At 33.9% G+C, this 21402-nt stretch overlaps 3 protein-coding genes and 9 non-coding genes across 12 annotated transcripts; 5 read left to right on the forward strand and 7 right to left on the reverse strand.

The window, feature by feature from the left end:
* Positions 1–1103: 1103 nt before the first annotated feature.
* On the reverse strand, positions 1104–2475 carry C02B4.3 (Phage_int_SAM_5 domain-containing protein; the record flags this gene model as incomplete). Its single annotated transcript, NM_001373540.1, has 4 exons — positions 1104–1244; positions 1686–1802; positions 1850–1900; positions 2350–2475. 4 exons carry the CDS (start codon positions 2473–2475, stop codon positions 1104–1106), a joined length of 435 nt encoding a protein of 144 aa, NP_001359530.1.
* Positions 2476–3791: 1316 nt separating this feature from the next.
* On the forward strand, positions 3792–3875 carry C02B4.t1. The gene is given in 2 exon segments: positions 3792–3829; positions 3840–3875. It is a non-coding gene; the product is annotated as a tRNA-Ile (tRNA).
* Positions 3876–5105: 1230 nt separating this feature from the next.
* nlp-76 (Neuropeptide-Like Protein) lies at positions 5106–6531 on the reverse strand. The gene is made up of 3 exons (NM_001129619.4): positions 6209–6531; positions 5419–5570; positions 5106–5317 (listed from the first exon to the last, which is right to left on the reverse strand). Exons 1-3 carry the CDS (start codon positions 6228–6230, stop codon positions 5243–5245), a joined length of 249 nt encoding a protein of 82 aa, NP_001123091.1. The 5' UTR covers positions 6231–6531; the 3' UTR covers positions 5106–5242.
* nhr-17 (Nuclear Hormone Receptor family) lies at positions 6465–10482 on the reverse strand. The gene is made up of 9 exons (NM_077714.6): positions 10399–10482; positions 10250–10350; positions 9843–10072; positions 9092–9191; positions 8855–8950; positions 8662–8798; positions 8443–8612; positions 7221–7378; positions 6465–6986 (listed from the first exon to the last, which is right to left on the reverse strand). The coding sequence occupies exons 1-9, from the start codon at positions 10478–10480 to the stop codon at positions 6870–6872; spliced, it is 1191 nt and encodes a 396-aa protein (NP_510115.1). The 5' UTR covers positions 10481–10482; the 3' UTR covers positions 6465–6869.
* Positions 7852–7951, reverse strand: C02B4.8. Its single transcript, NR_072293.1, has one exon. It is a non-coding gene; the product is annotated as an Unclassified non-coding RNA C02B4.8 (non-coding RNA).
* C02B4.t2 lies at positions 7856–7939 on the forward strand. The gene is given in 2 exon segments: positions 7856–7892; positions 7904–7939. It is a non-coding gene; the product is annotated as a tRNA-Tyr (tRNA).
* A 383-nt stretch (positions 10483–10865) lies between the features above and the next one.
* Positions 10866–10998, reverse strand: C02B4.11. Its single transcript, NR_072294.1, has one exon. It is a non-coding gene; the product is annotated as an Unclassified non-coding RNA C02B4.11 (non-coding RNA).
* Positions 10999–17102: 6104 nt separating this feature from the next.
* C02B4.7 lies at positions 17103–17314 on the reverse strand. Its single transcript, NR_072295.1, has one exon. It is a non-coding gene; the product is annotated as an Unclassified non-coding RNA C02B4.7 (non-coding RNA).
* Positions 17315–17824: 510 nt separating this feature from the next.
* C02B4.10 lies at positions 17825–17974 on the forward strand. Its single transcript, NR_072296.1, has one exon. It is a non-coding gene; the product is annotated as an Unclassified non-coding RNA C02B4.10 (non-coding RNA).
* A 1348-nt stretch (positions 17975–19322) lies between these two features.
* Positions 19323–19468, forward strand: C02B4.12. Its single transcript, NR_072297.1, has one exon. It is a non-coding gene; the product is annotated as an Unclassified non-coding RNA C02B4.12 (non-coding RNA).
* Positions 19469–20062: 594 nt separating this feature from the next.
* C02B4.5 lies at positions 20063–20207 on the forward strand. Its single transcript, NR_072298.1, has one exon. It is a non-coding gene; the product is annotated as an Unclassified non-coding RNA C02B4.5 (non-coding RNA).
* Positions 20208–20723: 516 nt separating this feature from the next.
* Positions 20724–20870, reverse strand: C02B4.14. Its single transcript, NR_072299.1, has one exon. It is a non-coding gene; the product is annotated as an Unclassified non-coding RNA C02B4.14 (non-coding RNA).
* Between the last annotated feature and the right edge of the window lie 532 nt (positions 20871–21402).

The raw sequence follows: 21402 nt of genomic DNA on the forward strand, positions 1-21402 counted from the left end.
CATGGTAATTCAAAATGAAAAAAAAATCTTTACAGTTATTCTAACCATTTAAAAGGCAACATTTGAGAACATTTGAGAGACTCGACTGAAAAATGAAACTTTAATAATTCAAAGAAATGAAATGTTATCCAAAAGATGCGAAGTTATTAGAATAATATTGGTTTTCAAACGTTTTTTCACCGGCAAATTGACTAAATTGGATAATTTCAAAAAAAAAATTGAGCTCATTCCCGTTAAGTATTTTAGTTAATATCATTGTTTTTCAGCAGCTAGAACTGTCATTTTTAATAGCAACGGTGAATGTATGAATGTGATGGTCCGTCGGGGTAGCGTACAAGCTACCGGTATATTGGCATTAGTCTTGTAGTTCTATTGTTTTGCACACCCTGAACATTTGCGAGATCCATTGCACAAGTTTCAATATTTTCAGGAGGAAGTACCTGATATTTTAGTACTGTTTGTGCTTGATGTCGGGCGGAAAGCTATTTCGATTTTTTTCAATGAACGCTGCTGTTTTTGGGGCCCCATCATTTTTGCTGACTTGGAACTTTTTGTGATAACTTATCCTGATTGATCTTGGTGTGACGGCCGACAACTGAATCTTTCTCGTTGATTTTAACTCCATTCATTATTTTGAGTTGTTTCAAGTTTTCTCAGTCCGCTTAGGCTTGCTAGCTCTGATCGTACTAAAGCTACCTACTTGTCACCTACTGTGATGTTTGACCTTGTTCTCTTTTAAAACATTTTTCATGAATCTTTTTAACAACCCGGAATACCATAATCTCGCTCACGTACCTTTATCTGGTCAGAATGGAAGGTTATTAAATTTTCTCGTCGTGATACTATTTTGAAATGTTCCAAGTCTTTTCAAAGTATTGGAAAAATGTATTTTAAATGCACATTTAGCTCAATTCAAAAACCATTGTGTTCCAAAAACAGTCCATGGCGCGTCAATAACCCATATTTCAACGCTGAATGTGTAAGGCAATTTTATTCTGTAAAAAAAGATACACCATAGTACAAAAATGAACGAGTTTGAACATCATGAACCCGACATGCAAGCATTTACAAGAAATAATAAAAATTTGAGGCCGTTTTCGAGTTCACATTCTGAAGTGTGTTGGGAAACGGATCATTCTGCATTTGATGAAGAAGTCAAGATGATTCTTGCATTCGTACTCAATTGCAATGATTTCTGTTTCAATGACAGTCTTGAGCATTCGAATCATTGTAGAGTACGTCGACTACAAAGAAATCCAAAATACTTGGGAATAAATATTTTTTAGTTATTGAAAAATTGAAACTAGGATGTGCAGCGGTTGAAAACTCGAAAAAAATCATATATTGAGTTGATAAAAATATTTCGAGAACTTGGAGAATTAAAATGTTCTGGCATAACTATATACAAATTCGAAAACTATTGAAATCGATTTACTTCATAAACCAACAGCCAGTACCTAAATTATGAATTTAGAGCTCTGACTCTCATTATTCAAAACCACTGCTCTAGCAAGACCTGCCACGTTTGAGCCATTGTGAGATTGAATATAAAATTTGAAACAAAACGCATTAACTAATATGTACTGCTCGTCCTATTGCTGACAATTGACAAACTTTCAAGCCGCTGACTTCAACCAAGTCATGAAAATTTGAAAAAAAAAACACACACAATAAAAATACCCCACCACGTGATATGGATTTGCAGTGTTTGCGATGATAAAATTCAAGCGTTCCCTGTTAGCCAAACGAATATCCCTGATGTGAAGGAAATTGCTGACATCCTCACTGCTTATGTATGGAAGCTGAATTTTTTTAATTCATAAATTGTAGTTTACGTTTTTAATCTTACGCTATAGTCAATCCAATTGCAAGTGTTCTCATAGAATTTGTTGGCGATTTTCTGAAAGTAATAAGTGAACAAATTTTAAATTAAAAACCTTTTTCACAGCTATTCATGGCAAAATTGACTAATTCAGTACCGACTTTCAAATAGAAAATTCACATTTTTTATTCTGAAATTTTGTCTGGTTAATATTTCCAGAAAAAGTTCTATAAAGTTTTGGTCCATCCAACTTTTGTATCAAAAATTAATACAGAATTGTGCAACCAAAAATTATGTTTTTTTCTTGGAAGTTTAAATAAATCTTCAAAATACCTGTAACTTGTCGGTTGCAAAATAAATTTAAACGGCACTTTAATGGCACACGGTGATTGTTAGGGGTTATTTAACTTTTTTAAAGTCGTTTAAAACTTATTAACAAGAGGAAAATTCTTTAAAATATCAAAATACTTTAAGCTCTCCTCATTCAATTACTTATTTTCGATACTTTTTCATTCGAAAAAACTCACTTCAAGCCATTTCGGGAAGTTACACTTGTCCTGCTTTTTTATCTTCACTTGACCTTGACAAATTGCAGTAACAAGAGCAAGATGCTGCTTTGCTGTGAGATATCGAGGTTGAATGATTTGGAACATGGTTTTGATAGACTGCAAAATTAGGTTTGATTATATAAAACATACTTTTGAAAAATGGAAACTGACCACCTAGATTGAGAATGCCAATGCAACATTTCGAGGCGGAGTTCAGGAGGTCCAAACAGTTGCGCAATCAGTAACCAGATGGGAATACGCCAGGGTTCCAAGGATGTGCTGACGCCATAATTTTCTAACTCCAGGTGTGAATTCGTTTCACCCATTAGAACTATTTCGATACTGTCGGCGTTTCGTTAAGAAGCGGGACTTATAGGTTGCGCAACACAAAACTTGAAAAAAAATCAGTGTGGTCTGGCGGTTTCCCATAGCTTTTGCGCAGTCGAATAAGATCCTTTGAGTTCTGGTGCAAAGAAGACATAGTGCATTTGAGAATTTGGTGAAAAAAGTTTATTTGTAAAAACTCATGGTATTCCGCCAAGAGATCGGATGTGAAATGGTGTTAGTTTTTTTGAGGAAATTTCCTAGGTGCAGTAGTTCAAAAAATATTTATGAATTTAGGTACCGCTCTTCAAGACAATTGTTCGCCACGCCGTGATATCATCAGAGTAGTAAAACTTTGCCGCGTGCTTTACACCGAGAAGAACAAACTCAGCATTTGAATATGGAGCGGTTGCGCCAGTGAGTAATGTACCAAACAACTGAAAATAGGACATAAACCCCTTTTATAAGAACTTTGGAAAATGCGGGCCGTCCAGTATGCTGGTTCAGGTCTTTTCTATCTTGCTTCTCATCTTTATTAAATTTTCCTTTTTTAATTGTTTTTTTGCACAGTGGAGGTAATTTGGAGCAATTCCAAGAAAACCCACATCAGTTTCTCTTCACCTTCGGAGACTGGCAGAATAACCGAAATATATCACTTTTCAGACAATTTTTTTAAACTGTAAGTGGAAGAGTCTTGAATAAAAATTTTGAAAAAAACATTAAAAAAAATTAAACTCTATACTTGCTGAATCTTCAAACTTTTCATTAAATTTTAAATTTTCAATATTAATTCTTATTTTGACTTTTACTTTTCTAGATTCATAGTTTTATTTCTTATCTCTCATCGGCGAGAACAAATGCAAGCGCGTTTGAAACATTCTATCTCTTTGATAAAATGTTTGTTAAAAATCCATAAGCACATCTCCCCTGTTTGATATAATGAAAACAAAGTAGAGCCAAGAAAAACCACACATTTCCTCCACGGGATGTCGTCATATCTATAACAAACCGTTTTCCTTCTTGCGTCTTCCCCCTCTCTTCCACACTGTGTGCGTTCCGCAGCCTCCTCCGTTTTCTCACACGCGGTCTCCTCTGTCGCCCCATTGGCGCAGTCGGTTAGCGCGTGGTACTTATAGTTATAGGTCATGCCAAGGTCGCCAGTTCGAGCCTGGCATGGGGCAGAGTTATTTTGTTCTGTTGATACCTTAATCCAACGTGTTTTCCCTACTTCTAATGCATGCAAGACTATTTTTCAATGGAAAATCGTGAGTGCAACGTTAATAGCGAAGCAATTCTAATAGAGGCTGCAAGTGTATATGTCTGTAAATATTCGGTAAAAAGTAAAAATCACTGAGGTTATCAGAAAAGGTTCGAACTTTGAAGAAAATATTTACGGAAAAGCAAAAATTGGAAATAATCCAAAAACGCTAGCAAAACTGGTAGAGAGTGCAATACTACAGAATTGCGTATTAGGAACGCGATTCTACTAGGGACTGCAATATATTTTCCAATCAATCGTTTTGATTGCAACTCGAATAGGGACACTATTCTAATATAAGGATAAATGTTCTGCCCAATTTTCTGAACTGTTTATTGCAGGCGGCGCATTGAACACTGATATGTAAGATAAATCTTCTGCAAATCAAAAATCTCAAAATAGTCTCCACCCATATATTGAATTTGTGGAGATTTCCATGTTGTCCCATTTGTTCCACGTTTTCTGAATATATTACCAAACAAAGTTTTTGCTATGTTTTATTTTCATAAAATATGGATACTGGGATGTCAAAAATTGATTTTATGCAATTAGAACAACGTTTGTTTTGCAAAATTCGTGCCTTCCCGGAAAATGACCAAAGATTGCACAGCTCAATTTTCAAACACCGAATAATTCAAGCCAAATTAAATATTATTTTTATTTCCAATTCTTAAGACACAATGAAAGACAGAAAATAGCCGATAAAAGCTACAAAAATTTTCTATCGCTAATTGAAAATTTATAAGCCGTATAATTTTTAAAAAACGTATAAGCGTTGAGTTTTCTAAACAGAAAAATACTGTGTGACGCTTTTGGTTTTTTTTACGCCGTGTGTTTCCGTTGTGAATATTTTTAATTTTTCCAGTAGATCCCACTGATTTTTTCAATTTGGAATACATTTTTTGACAATGATTACACATTCTGCTTTTTACTGCATAAATTGTGGTGGTACAGTCCGCGTCGGAGTATATTTATAATTTCTTACAGATGTACCATTTTTGAGTTTAGAGGTCAAACAACAGATTGCGATTTCGCACAGATTTGTGTTTAGGTATGAGTTTTTTGTTAAATATTCTGAAAGGAATTATGAGATTGAACATAAAATCTTATTTTCCTATCGTGCATTCTAGTCATGTTCCAAGTCGCACAACTTCTCACAACCGTTTATTCTTTATGCACGATCTTTATGCAAAATACAAAAGAAATAAATCATAATTATCAAAATATCAGAAATGTAGCACTATGTCAGTCGATTCGACCACGATCTCTTTGTTTTTATATTGTTTTTTTTTAGAACCGGAAGTAAGCGGGGAACGCTTCAGGTTCTACATTGCCAGAGTCAACCACGGGATACAGCTCAACGATCTGAAAAAGATACACATCATCTAACCTTTGGTTGGCTATCCAATTTGGAAACCGTCAATTACAATTTTAGCATTAAAATAAAAACGAAAAAGAACACTAACCGGGGAACGTTTTTCGGCGGGCAAAAGATGTGGTTGGTTGAGAACGGCCTCTTCGTTTTGACTTTGACGGTGTATGAGGCTACGTCCAGAACGGAATAGTGCACCACGGAGGGCCATAGCGTTTTGGGAGAGCACGCAGATTGCGATGAACACTGAAATTTTGGAGCAATGGTAGACTACTGTTGTATATGTGAGTTTAAATAGATATCATCCCTGAGCTAGGGTATTCATGGAACCCCATTGGCATTTGATTCACAAAGTAGTGTTTCATAAGGTTTAACTAAAATGGAAATATCTCATATGTTTGAGCCAATTAAAGTTAGACTATCACTTGTGAGATTATTGTGTTCAACTGTATCAATCAACTTATTAGTAAGAATATACATAAAATGTAAGACCGAAAAACGCAATGAAGTCCGGATAAAGACTTCTATAAGTGAAAAAGTGAGATTTTGAGCGATGGGAAATTGAGCGCGCTACATCGTTGCCGAAGTAAATCTAAACTTTGACTGGGTAATTTTTAACCTAAAATTGTTTTGAATTGTGCAACAAAAAAAAGATAACCTAAACGAAAGATCTGGAGATTGGCTCGGCACTTTTAAAAATAGATGTTATGTATGACGATACATTTTTCAGGGTCTTGGTTTAATTAGGAATCTGTCGATATAATTTACTAGAATAGGAAACGTACGGAAATTGACAAATTGTACTTGTTTGCAAAAAATGTTACAAGTTCCAAATATTCCAAAAAAAAACTATTTCTGAACAAGATTTTAATTGAAGGACTTACCAAGAAGAAATTTTCGGCTCATCTTGCTGACAGCTCAAATGTCGAATGACCAAGCTCGGCTCCAAAAGGTGGGCCGAGCCATGCAAGCTCCGCCTATTTACCAATTTTCTCAGTTCCAGTGTAATAATAATCAAATTTCAGCATTGCTCGTCATTCACTACGGTAGTATTGACGACCTGTGAATCGAATTAGCGCGGAAACGTGCGCGCTGCTGTGGAAACCCTTGTCTTTATTGAATTGTGTCGTTTATCACAAGACTCTCAGCTTTATACTGATATGAGAAAGTGCTAGAAGACGAAATAGGTATGGGGGTACTGGTTTGGCAACATATCGTCTATATACTGAACAATTAAAACATTGATTCGATGAAATTAGGAACGTTTAGAAGGAAAACATACCCGCGCAAAAATGATCAAAAAAGAAACGAAAGGAGTAATGGGAGAACATGAATTTCGCACCAACGGATTAAAAATCGAATCGAAACGTTCCGAAAGTTTCTTGACACGTGAGCATAGTGATTATAAAAACTAACATGAGGTAGTGGAAAGGGGAAATAAAAACATTTATAGTATCTACTGTAGGGTTGCAATGACTATTGTCTAGAAATCAGCTTAAAGTGACTAGAAGCTGGTTGTAAGTTGCATCATAAATATGTAAATTTTCAGAAATATGAAAAGTCGGGATAACTTTTAGAAATTTCCATGGTGAACGGATGTGGCTGCATCAATTCGAATGTCTCAATTGTGCACAGTGTTTCTCGTTTGAATGCCGCCACTTTCTGAAATAAAACTCGGTTTTTTAGTGAAAGGTCCTGCAATTCAATTTTTCCTTCTCATTATTAAATTCTTAAAAATTAAATTTTGCCTCAAAATCAGTCAAGTGAGCGTCGAATTGTGTAGGACGAGTCACAATGAATTTTTGTAAAGTTAAGATTTTTGTTTTTCTCTTTTAGCTTCATTTCGTTTTGTTTTTATTACGAATTTTGAAGAACAATGGGGCAGAATATTCTCACCTGTACATTACAGATTCTGAGGAGGATTTCCGCAAATCTGGTGGACGCTTCAATTGAGTCTTTCGTTTGTTGATGAAGCCATTTTTGAAGGGAATCCAGAAGTCGCTTGCGTTTGGCAGCAATGAGTTGGGAGCCGTGTTTTGTCAGGGAAAGACAATCTGAAAATTGAGAAATTTGTTATACGGTTCTGTTTAAAAAATCATTTTGGAAACAAATACACATAGTTTACGTAACACTGAATCACGTCACTTATGAACCTTAATTTATATTCCGTAACTTTTTTTTTTTTTCATTTTCGTTTAAAAAAATGATGTGCTGTGTTTCTATTTTCGTACTTATCAATACATTTGTATTAGATATATGTGGGATAATTTTTAACTTAATCAAACTTCCGTGAAATCTAGTTAAGTAACCTTTCGCAATAAGATTTGTCATGCCACCTGGGCAAATTTCTCCTAAAATTCATAAACATGTGCATAACTTTATTTGCCAACCCAAAGCATGAGCAATTTGAAAACGCAGAGAATACATGTGGCAAAACTCTGCGTCTACTAAATAGACATAGGGGCAGAGAAGCGAGAGTGAAAGCGAGAATGTCCTCTATATAACCGCTGTCGCTCTCCTGCTTCCTCGTGCCGTCGATAGCTCAGTTGGTAGAGCGGAGGACTGTAGAGTCAGCAGGTATCCTTAGGTCACTGGTTCGAATCCGGTTCGACGGATTTCTTTTTATTATTTTGTGCAAGACGTTAATTGACACAGATCTTTGTCCTATCAAGTAAAGTTTCAATTTTTCAATTATGGAATTGACCTTATAAGCATTTAACTGCTTTCAATATAAACTGTTTTTCAAAAACATGTGTAGGAAAGCTACATACTTAATTTTCAGAAATGTATTCTGAATATGCTAACTTACTGAAGAAAAACATTTTTGAAAAAAAGACATGGGAGTTTTTTCTGCTTTCAAACATTAAAATAATGAAACGTTTTTCTACTTTTACTCCAGCATATAACACTTCCAACTAGTTTTCAGCACACTAAAATACAATTAGGGAAATCAAGTATATTTAAGATTTAACAGTTCAGTTCAATGTGAAAACTGGAAGGCGAAGTTTTGAACTATTTTTTGTTGTATTTGTTTTGTTGTATTTGTTTCTCTTAAAAGGGCCAATTTGTGTGTTTGAAAGCACTACATAGTTTTGAGAAATTTCAAAACTGCACTAACCAGGATCGAAGAAAATAATTGCTTGCAGCAAAACATATTCAACTTTTGTTAGTCGCATTCTTCTTATTGGAACGAGAACGTCATTTATTACGGCAACCACGGTCGGCGTCAATCCAAACGTTTTGTTCGAAACACCATCCGTGGAAACTGATTGAGCAACGTTTCGAAATCTGATAAGATAAATTTTGAAACATGTAAACACAACTGATCAATTCATACCCACAGAGTCCATCTGGAAACACTATCCGATCGTTGTATTTTTCTGGAGTGTGAAATGCTTCTGCTAAGACTAAATTAGAAAACGCCGTGTGGATGAAGAGTCGTTTTTGATCTTCCGGTATTAAATGACTGAATACCTGAAAATAAAGTTTCAGTTAGAAACGTCTATGCGTGTTTTTTTTTCAAAACATACCTCAAACGATTTTGCCCATTCGACAAGAACAGTTAAAATTTTTGCTCGCCAATAAGAAAAGTTTGTTGGGTATTTTGGATCCATTCGCTCATCATACTGAAATTGATTATCTTTATTCATTTTTTCGAATGTTATGCAGTCTCAATTAATTTTCCTTTGTTTCATAAAAATAAAGGTTTCGATGAATAAATACATTTTCTTTCAATTGTTATGCGTATTTTATTAAAAATTACATACTGTATGGTTTTCATCATTGAATGCAATTTGTGTCATGTCCAACGCTTCCCGCAGAGAAGTGTGTATCATCATTGCGGAGGAGAGCAGTAGCTTTTGGTATCTGAAAATTAATTTTCAACATTTTCAATGAATACTAACATTTAGAATGTACATTGTGCAATTTAGAATTTAAATTTAACACGAAATGTTATAGATTTTAGTGAGAGGTCCTGCAAATTTGTGAGCCAAGATGTGGGTGAAACATACTATGTGTTAACAGACACAATTTTTTTAGAGCGGTTATTCTGAGACCAACCTTCCGCCTAGTTGTATTTGATGAGACCGTCGAAACATTATTGACATAAACACTTTTAGGAATATCAAAATTTTGGGAACAAAAAATACCATTTTTCAAAAATTTGAAAATATTCTTGTCCCATTTTTTTTCTCATTATCATTAAACGTTTTTGACTTAAACTCTTTGTACTAAAAAATAGCTTGTGTTTTCAAAACTAACACACATTTTAATATTTTAACACGGATACTTCTTGGACAATTAGTTGTTTTTTTCCAAAATCTTTCAATAATGCTCAGAGACCTTGGCAATGAAAGTTTTGCTTTTCGCACGTAGCCATATTTGCACTTTCTTTAGTGTGTGTGTGTCGAACGTGAAAATTGTTAGTCTCTATTTTGCGTGAACTTTGCTTTTTATCCTATATGGAAAACATGTTCTATTTACTAGATATCAATTTTTAGAAAGCTTAAAACTTACAAAGTTTCTTTATACAACAACAAATTGATAAGAGCATCCTCAGTTTCCCAGCTTTCTTCGGATCCTTCTAATCCGTTCAACTTTTTTCGTTTCCGTCGTCGTTCCATGCTCAATTCTCCGCGATCCATTCCGGCAATTATGCATTTTTTGTAACGACAATGTCGGCAAGAGCATCGCATTGATTTGTCAATTATACAGTCTCCATTATTTTTACAGGAATACGTTCGATTCTGAAATTATTACTCAATCATAATTTTGAAAAGGTTTGTGAAATTTGAAAAAAATTGTGAAACTTGGAAATAATATTTGTAGCAGTTTCTATTTTTTATTTGAAAACCAACTTGCAGATGAAAAATATAACATTTGAAATTTGTTTATGAATTTGTTTACCGTCAATTTTCTCTTACCTCTAAAACGACTCTACGAAAAAACGTTTTGCACCCGTTGCAAGCGGCCACCGAGTAGTGAATTCCAGATGCTACGTCACCACAAACACTGCACAGTTCACCTGAAACATTTTGCAGTTTTTCATTGGAAATCATTTTCAGAAACACACCTGGTATGAATTTCTTGGCCATTTCCTTTGCTTTTTGACGTGAGTAATTGGTTTCTGCTAGCGGGCCTTCATAGGCTAGCATTACTGAAATGAAATAATGAATTGGAGTTTTTACATAGAAACGGGCAAAAGAAGAAAAAAATGAGTGCATAAAATATCAAATGTTAATCTCAATCGAGAGAAAACTAAAACTCATAAAGTTTTGCAATGGGCGTAGTTTTCATGAAATAAGATTAAAATGCTCCCAAGAAGAAGATGAATAGATTAAATATACTTTAGAAATGCATTTCATTCATCGTAGTAAGTAATGAGAATTGGGATCTAATTTGAATGAAGATGATCCGATTAATAACAAAATATACACAAGGTTATTCTCTCAAAGTTCAGCTTCTCACACGGAGGCTTTTATAACACTTCACTATTTTTCTAGAACCTACAATCACAAAATAATGCACCTGCCTAAATCACAAGAGGCCAACCTCCTGGAATCATTTGAATGTTTCAAAACAAAAAGACCATTCTAGAAATAGTGTATCAGGAGACACGCAGACTGCGCATGACCATATAAATAGTTGTTGATCATGATAGCGACAAAGAGAAAGAAAGATAAAAAGAAATTTCGAACTTTTAATTTATTTTCAATTTAACAAAATTGGAGACAAATGTAGAGAAAATAACTAGTGTCGATTTTATCGGTTGGTAGACAGTTATAAGTTTACAATTATTCAAACGTTGTATGTCATAAGTATAGAGTTAAACATGTTTATTAGTCTGAAAACATTCAAACTGATCAAAAACGTTTAGATCTTGGAAAAAAGAACCAAGAGATGATTTAATGAAGCAGTGAAAAATAATAAATCGTTTATAGTTCGCAACTCATGGTCATTAATAATATGTCCGATCTGTGGAAATAAAAGTTCAAACAACAGTATTCCAACACGAGAGCGTATGATGGGTTTATTGATGGTAATGCAAAGGTATTATATATACAGTGTCAGTGTAGAACGCAAACCATCATAAACAATCTAAAGAAATAACTTTCAAATGCCGAAATCTTCATAATAATAGAAAAACCATACATAAAAAATTTTCCGGAAATTTTATGAAGCTCCTATATATTTATGTTTCAAAGTGTTATGCAACTATCGTCTGAAAACAAAAATAACCGCATTTATTTTTTGAAATATCTTTATTTTTAAAATTAGCATAATACGTTTTCTCACAATTCTCAGATCTCTTTATACATGTCTAGTCTTATTCTGTGGTATGACCTTTGAGTATACTATAAAGTGAAAAATAGTTAAATAGAAAGAGCCTTGCAAAATAATATCCTGTGATTTCTTGGAAACCCTCAAACATCAATGAGCACATTAGCACAATTCCACGTAAGAACCAATTTCTAGAATAAGCGAGCAGATTTTATCGGATTTTGGTTAAGTTTCTTTGAATAATTTATTGATAATGTGAGAACAAAATAGTGGAAATTCTCTTCTTTGTTTTTCCAATTGTTTTTAAACACTGCAATGTATTGTAATATTTGATTAGAAAATCGAAGTAATTTACATTATTTGTCAGCTTTAAAATATAGGGAGATTTTATAGAAACATCACTAAATCTAAGCTTCTTTAGATAATCAAATAAATGCATAGTTATGAGAAATACATGTTTACAAAATCTAGATGAATCATATCATTAATATTTAGTATTTATGATTATAATAACATATTAGTGATTACGATGAGAAACTAACAGCTTATAAAATTAATTTTATTTTCTGAATCATATTTCAATACTAGAAAAATATACAATCGAGCGTATCATCGTTTGGGTATATTATTAAACCAGCCGTGGACCGCACCTCCGGCGCGGCCCCCGACTTCTGGGGCTCAAAACTAATTTTTCTGAAACTACCGTAACCCTACAGTATTCCTACCGTACCACTATTGTACCACTACAGTACTATATCCCTACACTAACCCCAACTCACTATCCCCACAGAAGCCAAAACTTCACAGACTACAAAGACTACATAGACTACAAACTATGGACAAACGGAATAAGCGCTTTATATATAGTAAATGATTGTTCAATAACAGAGATATAACGGACAATTTTTTTCATTGAGAAATCATAGACTCAATAACAAACACAAATTCGTTTCTGTTTCTCTAAAGGAAAAACACTTGGGGAAAAATATCGAACAATTGTAAATTACCTATTTTGAACACAACCTACAAAACACAACTTTTCTGCTCTGGTCTTTAAAAGAGATCAGGAACACGAATCGAAAATCAAAAGAACCCGGTCGGTTTTGTGAAACTGTGAAGATGTCTTGTCGTATAAGGTCAGGTCAATGATGTTTGTGAGTACTTTGAAGACGGTCACCAGTCTAATTATGCAACTCTATGTGCCGTTAAGCTTTTCTCTTAATAAAAACTTTTTTGGGCTTCTATGGCAACACATAGATTATGCACTCATACATATGTAAAAGGTTACTTTCACAATAATCCCGTATCCTCCCTTTTTTCATCTTTGATATAGACTATTGAAACAAACTACATATTTTAAAAACTAGGCTGAAGACGATAAAAAAGGAAAAGAAACAAAACATGGGAAACGCGGAAAAAAAAGATAGACGAAGTAGAAAATGGTGAACATGGTGAGAGAGGGAAAGAGGGGAAATAGAGAGAGAGAGAGAGATAGTCACCACACCAATATTACATTCGGACCGCACAGAGGCAACAAACGAGGAAGACGGGGGGAGAGGGATGGAGAAAAAGGTGCGAGTGACAGTTGAGAACAACTTGCTTCAAAGAAAATTGGTTGGAGACGCAGATGAGAAAGCAGTGGAAAGAAAGTGTGCGTCGAGACCAGATAGAACGGACGATCAATGCGTAAATAGTGTAGATGACGAAAGAGTTAGAGAAAGGGCGAGTACTTGTCAAAAGGGGAAATAAAGTTTTTGTGAAGAGTCGGAGGAAGGCCTCTTCATTGCTCATAGTTGGGATTGCTTCAGAGTAGTTCGTGTTGCAATTCTAAAAAGGTGAAAAAGTACATGTATCGTTTGTAGCCTACAAATCATAAGTCCGGTCTAAATCGTAATTATCTTTCTTTGTTGAAATATTATCAATTTTGATGTGAATCATAATGTGGCGAAAGTTTATAAACATAGAAATGATTCGATCAAAATGTAAACAAAGTAAGTTTCAATGAAAAGTGTGAAGTTTCAGTCAAAATAAATGATAAAAAATTTTTTTGGGAACTTCTTTTATCTCTCTTATTCTAAGCTGCAGTAAAAAAAAATCAGCCATCCTGGAGCAAGATTAAATGATGGGAGTTGCAATTGGGTATTATCTAGATAGCTAAATTTCTCCAATTTGAATTAATTTGGTTTATTTTTCAATCGACCGTTCCACATGCAACATCACCCCCGAACAGAATGTTTTCAATTGTTTTAAACCATTTCTCTATTTGTTCTATTTCATATTTTGTGCAAATAGCAAATAGCAAATAGGGGCTCTCGATTTGCTAAAGGCCGGCATTCCATAAACATTAGACAATGTGTCCATACAAAAACTGGCTGGCTAGACTAAAATGGTGCGAATCCTTGATCCCACTTGGTGTTGCAAAATTTTGCTTTTGCTGACCTCAACATCATTCACACTACAGTCAAAACTGGTGTTTTTTTTTGATTTCGTCGACAAATCAAAACTCGTCGGAACAACCTTGAGATCATCACAAATTGTTTCAAAGCTGACCATAGTTCATAAATTTAAAAGTTGTGTATGTGAAAATCTCCGGCAGTACAATTCCAAGAATTTCGTTTAAAAAACTTACTAGTGAAAAATTATGGGATTAGCCTCAGACAAAGAATGATCACAGAGTACGTTTAATTTTTTTATTCTATACTTTTAATATTTTTCCCACGGTGATAAAACATTTCAAAAATCTCTAAAAATCTAAAAGTATAAACAACTAAAAATTTGTGCAAAACAAAGATAAAGATTTTTAGATTATAACCTTATCGGACAAACATATCTCTGAAATCAAAGATAGAGTAGGGTTAGGTGTCCTTCTATAGATAAGATCTTAGCGATCAGTTACCGTTTCGTATTAGTTATTGAATGATCATAATAATTTATAAAATACGCTGACAAAATTTTTATTTTTTAGAATAGGCGGAGTAATATTTATAGAAAATAGTTTTCTAAAATGTTTTTATCTTCAATATCAGAGTAATAAATTCAATTTGAAATTAAATCACATACACATGTTCGCTATCTACGTCTAGAACCTTCCAACGAGACATGAAAACAGAAACGAACCAACTGTGTGGAGCTCGTCACAAACACTTGTCAGTTGTCGCTTTTTATCAGAAGGAATGCTCTTTGAAAATGAAAAAGAATCGAAAGATCAAAAACCACAAAAAACTTGATCGGTAGAATTGATACAAGAATTGAATCAATTTGCTGAAGAAATTTCGGAAGGTTTGGGGGAAGCAGCGGGAAGCGTAACAAAGAAAAACAAATTGTCGTTGGGTAAGAAATTTTGAAAATAATAAGAGAACTTATGTTATGAATTATCGATAAAACATAAAAATTTATCAGAATTAAAAAGATGATACGTCAAAATTTAAGCAAATTGTTCATTAAACAAGCAGTCTAAACTAGTTGCACACCAAGGTTGAATTCCAAATTAAACTGATATTAGATTTAAAACTTTAGGAAAAATATACGAGATAATTTCTGTAAAGCCTCAATTTGAAGAGAAATAACGAGATTTTTATGTAGACCAACATGCTTTATGTAGACCAACATGCTTTTTATACTAGAAAAATGAATTGAAAAAAAAAAATTTCTGGAATATTTGGAGAGGGTTTGGCAATGAAGCACTAATCGAAATATTGCTGACTAGATTATGCACACCCGTAAGTGTTTGCATGAACATATAAGTAAGCGCCCAACTAACGGCTGATGACGAATAACAAATATTTTATGGACCCAATGAAAAGTTATATGTAATGTTGGCGCGGTTGCAATCGTCAGAATTCCTATTAGAGCCTAATGCAGGAAGAAATGAGAAAATGAATGGAAGAGCATTAGAAAGAAGCAAAGAAATTCGAGCGAAGCATAATGAGGGCAGAGTGCAGAGGCTCCGCGCAATGAGCTTTGACTGGCAGGTGCATATAGGATTCTGGGATTACGTGCCCAGTGAGCATTTAGAATGAAATGATTTGGCTCCTGAATTGTGCCACCTGGACTAGAACCGACATTTTCGAAAAAAAAAAGATACTACAAACAATGGAGATGACTAAGAGTAGTACAAAAATAATGCCAGCGAAGAAATACTAAACTTACAAGGAAACGTTTTCATTTTACCGTCTGACTTAAAAACGAGAAATGTGTCATTTGAAAGTGTTCCATAAGGATATGCCACTGCAAAATTTCAAGCGGCAAAGCTCTACTCTCAACCTCTAAAATTTAGACCTAAAAATGTTTCAGTGCATTTTTCATTACATTGAAGGCCTGTAAAATTTCTGCAAATGTTTTTCTTGCAAACTTTCAATGCTTTTCAGACCGTTCAGAAGTTGGTGAACCCTATGTGAGATTTTTGGAAAACTTAAATTTATTTTAATTCACTCGGTCCAATAATTTTTCAGATTTTTCAAAAAAAAAATCTGTCAAAGTGTTAACCTACTTCTAAATGTTCTGAAATTCTGAAAAAATGCGTCGAAAGTTAGTTCATATGCAGATGTGAATGTGAGTTTTTTTTGTGGCCGATAGTTTTTATTTCTGTATTAGATAATTATACCTGGCTTATAATTTGGTCATAAACGCAATGGCGCTGATATTTAGTGTACTCACTTTAATTTCAGTTTGTTTCAAATGATCGGCAACAATCACCACAAGGATCACAATACATTTCAGGAAAGGATTAATAAAGTCTCTGCCAATTTATTGCGCCAAAACAACATTTGAGAGTAGACTAGAGTCAATTGCTTTCAGCGTCAATTGAATTTCCAGACTAATACGTTAAGTCGTCTATTTACTAGAACTCTGATGTGTGAGTGTGCACATTGAAAAACAAGTGCGTAAGAACGAAACCGAAAGATTAAGAAAAATAAAATGACGGGGTTTTTCAAAAGTTCGTTAGCTGAAACGATAATCTGGACTTTGTTGGAATAATTTAATTCAGAACTTTTTAAATGGCAATTCAATATGGCATAAAAATACGTTCGCCTCTAGGTAAACCAGGAAAACATTTTGCAACCTTAAATGTAAAAATCCCAATCGAATAGATCAATTATGAGTTAAGCATACTGATTTGAAATCATCAGTGGTTTTAAATATGAATGCAGATTCACATGTAAAAAAAAAGAATTTCAGTTATTTGAGCGCTGTAGTAAGTTTTCAGACAAAAAGCCCAGTAGTTGTCACAAATTAAAAAAAAAAAACGTAGATCTGAGAAAACACATGAACACGCACCAGCAAAATAGACCCAAGAAGCAATGTTCAAAGTTTAGCCATCATTTTTTTATTGTTGAACTTTATCGAGACTTCAGAACCGGTGTAAAAGTCGTAAATGAAACCGTAAAAAGTACACTTCTGACTAGCCAATTTTCGTGCATGTTTACAGCGTACTATTCAACAGAATGAAAACCGAAACCGATTTGATTCTGGTCGTAAACCGGGCAGGAAAATAGTGAAAAAATACAACTCTTGCTTCTCCTTTCCCTTTTTCGCCATTTTCTTACTTCACATCGTTTACGTGTACACGTAGTAGTTTTGCGTCAGCTGAACAAACTGTTCATCTGACGAAACATCCCTTCTTTACTTTTCATGCTTTTTCTTCTTTCTTTTCTCCTTCTGACCATTTCCTTCTACACTTCCTTTCACATTGACTGTTCACGTCATCAGAATATCATTCGGTTATTTACATAAAGTACAAGCTGACAATGGTATAAAATGTTTCCAACAAACTGGTCTTCTAGCTATCCTCTGATCAAAGATGAATATCATTAATTTTTAAATGTTCTGTTGTTCATACTTAATTTTCGTAAATTTCATTAACCTGACACCACAGGGTTTCTTACAGAATAGTGTTCGGTTTATGTTTTTCAAAATAGAGAAAAAATAGTTTTTAAAAGATTTTTTTCAGAAATTCTTTTGTTGAGTAACCTGGCAAAGAATTTTTGAATTTTATTTTTTAACCTTCTCGCATATTAACTTATCAGTAATGCATTTTCAGTAAGCGTTTAACTAACAGGTCAGGAAGTGGTATACATTTTTAATGAGTTTATTTAAATGATTTTTTTAGTTGAAGAAGATTTCTTAATAAGAGTCTGAAATGGGAACTTTGAACTTGTTTATTTTTCGAGTTGAGTGTCCCTGATATAAAGCATCATGAACATAGAATTATTAAAACATTATTTTTTAAACGACTCATATATTCAATTTCAAAAGTTGGCCCGTCAGATGTTGTCACTTTTTGTAAAAAGAAATTTGTGAAACAAAATTTACTGAACTTATGCATATAATTGTCTATATTTTGCCTGTTGAACGCGTTTCAACAACGTCTTAGTTTTCAAGTTACTATTAAGGAGTAAGTGGTACAAAAACACAGTTCGCCATACAATTTTGGGTATCACTGAAAATGCTGAAAGAAACACGTGAAATCTATCAACATTTATCCCACTTTTCATGTACCCTAGCTTTCCTGTTTATTAAAGTTTGCAAGTTTCACATTTTTCAAGTTTTCATATTTAATGTTTTATACAATAACATAAACCGCAACACGACATCCTCTGATACTTTTTTTTCGTCCTCCCGCATACAATGTTCTAATCCACTTGTCTGTATGAAGTGAATTTTCGGCATCTAGTGAAGCCAAGCCAGCGGCCATTGACAGTATTCAAAAAAACTAGTAACCACGAAAGGCTCTTCGAATTGGCTGCCAGCCGGACTGGTCACCGTGGTGATCTTTCATTGTGACGGTGAACAGTCGGTCCAACCGCTTGAAGCCAGTATTCGTTTTTCTCTTTTTCTCGCTTCAACCTAATCTTTTCTGCCGGCACTAGTACACTAATACCCTTCGTCTGACACCACATTGACACAACGATCCAGGCGGGGGCAAAACGGGAGAAAATGATTGAAGCTTGTTGATGGTTCTGTCATTTGAATTGGTTGAAGTGTGGCCATCGGGTGGACAGTTGCGTTAGCTGAGCTTATTTCTAGCGTTTTGTAGTTTTCCATCAAGTACAACACCCTCCTTTCATATTTAACACTTTTCGTCAAAGTGCTTGTCCAATTTATTGGTTTTCTCCGAAAAAATCAAATTTTTAAACTGTCTCAAATTTAGGATAAACGTTGAAATTTTTTTTGAAAACTCTAAATTTTATCTTTATTTTTTTGGATTTTGGGAATACGTATACACCTTCAGCTGAAGCAATTATATTCAAAATAGTTTTGAACACTTGAATCTGAAATTTAAGCAGTCTTATGAAACTTCTATTTCACCAACACAAATAATAATAGCTTCTATGGGTCCTCCTTTGGAATTCCAGAGCCCACGATTTTATAAGGGTGATACATTTTTCAATGTCTAAGATCATCAGATTTTCCATTTAATCTTTTTTTTTGCAAAGTTTTCCATTCGCTTTGGTGTTCCTCTCCCATCGTCCTATCTACCGAGTGCCACGCCTATCTGTTTTAACAAACTAATCAGCATATGTTTAGACAGATAACATTACAACTGTTACAATTACATTAAAAATGTGTGGGAAAAAATGGCCAACAGACTTAACTAAACATGTTCAAATTTCAGTATAATGATATGTCATATCGATAATATATGCCAATTTAGTGGCTATGTTTTCGTTTCCTTTCTCCACTTTCCAATTGTGATTCATGATTTAGAAGTGTGCGAAGGTGGAGAAATGAGGATTGAAGAACCGGTCGAAGGGTTTCAATTAGGCAACCCAGCAACTGAATTTTCACAACTAGCCAGATAATGATGATGATACCCTATAATCGGTAGGATATTCATTTTTCTTCGGCATCTTTTGAAGAATTATAATAACACATATTATCAATTGCCTCAGTTGCCCAAAATAGTTATTTTCGACTTGATTTAACAGTGCTCAAAAATAGTTTATCAGATAACATAAGTATTTTTTCTATTGATGAAGCTAATAGTGCATAATATCAATATCTCAAGTTTTCCTGGGCTTACAAGTATTTGACTGATTATTCGAAAAGATTTGAAGAAATTAAACAAAGTATTTATTTCAGTCTGATAATTTGAATTCAAACTGAGTATTTTGACAATAGTACTACTACGTCATGCTTTTCTCAACTTCACCATTACTCATCATTTTAGCTTATAGTCAAACAAGATTCTTCTAGAAACAGTCATTGTTACAGCGCGTAACAAAGACCTGTAGAACGGATATATTACAGAACTTTTGTTGACCTTCTTCCCTGTTCTTATCCTTTTACTTTCCCCACTGTCACCTCAAAACTTTTTTTTTCACAACTTTCCATTGCGATTTCCCTTTTTTGCGCCCTTTATCATATCCATATAATGATAGGGATAAAGTTTCAACTTTCTCCTTCCACCTGATTAGCAACCACCGATTATCGCCCTTTTCTGCCATTTTCAACGTCTGTGGATCCGTACAAAAAACCAGAAAATTGTAACATTAGACACCCCGGGCCGCATCTTTCTCCCCAACTGACCATCCAATTTATGAATGCAATCATGGCTTGCGCAACGCTCAACGCTTCATCGCCCGGTGTTCGCTTTTCATTTTTCTCTTTCTTTTTTGTTCCTTAAAAACTGAGGATGCATTTTTTTGCTTCTCCTCATTTCGGGTTCATCGTGACAGAAACATTGCATCAGCTGTTTCAAGTTTTTTTTTTGAAATTTCTGCCACCGTCTAAAATATTTTTTAAAAAATATTGTTCTTAGCCAATTATGTCATCTATATTCTGCATATCCCAGATGTTTTAAAAATTTACAATTTTTTGTATTTTATTCACAAATAGGAATAAGAACAATTATATTTCTAAATCAGTGTAGACTTGATTTGTCAATTTTTAATTAGTAGAAATGCAGTTAAAATACTTTTTTTTGAAAATGACTTGTCGAAAATGACTAGCTGATGAATACAAAAATTCATCCCTTTACACTTTATTAATAAATCTAAAACTTTGAGTTTAACTTTACAATAAACTACAATAATACCTTGTAATTTGGTTTTTTAGTCTTTCTTATCAAATTTATCCCATTGAAATTTAAATTATTGTCAAAATTATCATTTCAAAAAAATGTTATTTTAACTGCAGCACTAGATAAAACTTCCAAAATAATTTTTCGCATTAAATCCTAAATATGAATGCTCAAGTTTCTTTTTGGGAATATTCCAAAAATGAAACATTGAAAGAAACACTGTTCTTCCAGTGTTCAATTTTTTGTTTGCTCTCAATCTAGAAAATGTGCTCAAATTCAATTTGAACACTGTTTCTCATCCATTCCATTGAATTCACTGGTCACTTCAACAATTTCAAGAGTCGAGTCAAATGTTTAATAGACGAAATATAAACGAAGCGAATTGAGGGAGAATAGTGAGGGGATCGAACCGGTTAGGATGTTCGTGAGTAGTAGAGTGTATATGTTGCTTCTTCAACTTTTTCCCTGGCGATGATGCGATGCTGCTAATTTCGAGATGACCTTCTGAAACGTTTTCTCCTGAAATTTTCTTTCGAACAGGAATTTGAATTTGTACCAAGATACATTTGTCTGATCAAGAAATGTATTGCTCTGAATATTATTATACTCTTAATCAATATATTAAATGTAACAATAGCATTTTTTGAGATCAGGCTGGCTATTTCCGTTCTTGATAAAAATTGAAAAAATTTGAAAAAATTTGAATAAGCATGCTCGTCGGTTTTGTTTTAAAATATCACTTTCAAATGTGTTTTTTTTGTTGGAAACCTTTTT

The sequence above is a fragment of the Caenorhabditis elegans genome, chromosome X, assembly GCF_000002985.6.
Source record: "Caenorhabditis elegans chromosome X".
Taxonomy (NCBI): domain Eukaryota; kingdom Metazoa; phylum Nematoda; class Chromadorea; order Rhabditida; family Rhabditidae; genus Caenorhabditis; species Caenorhabditis elegans.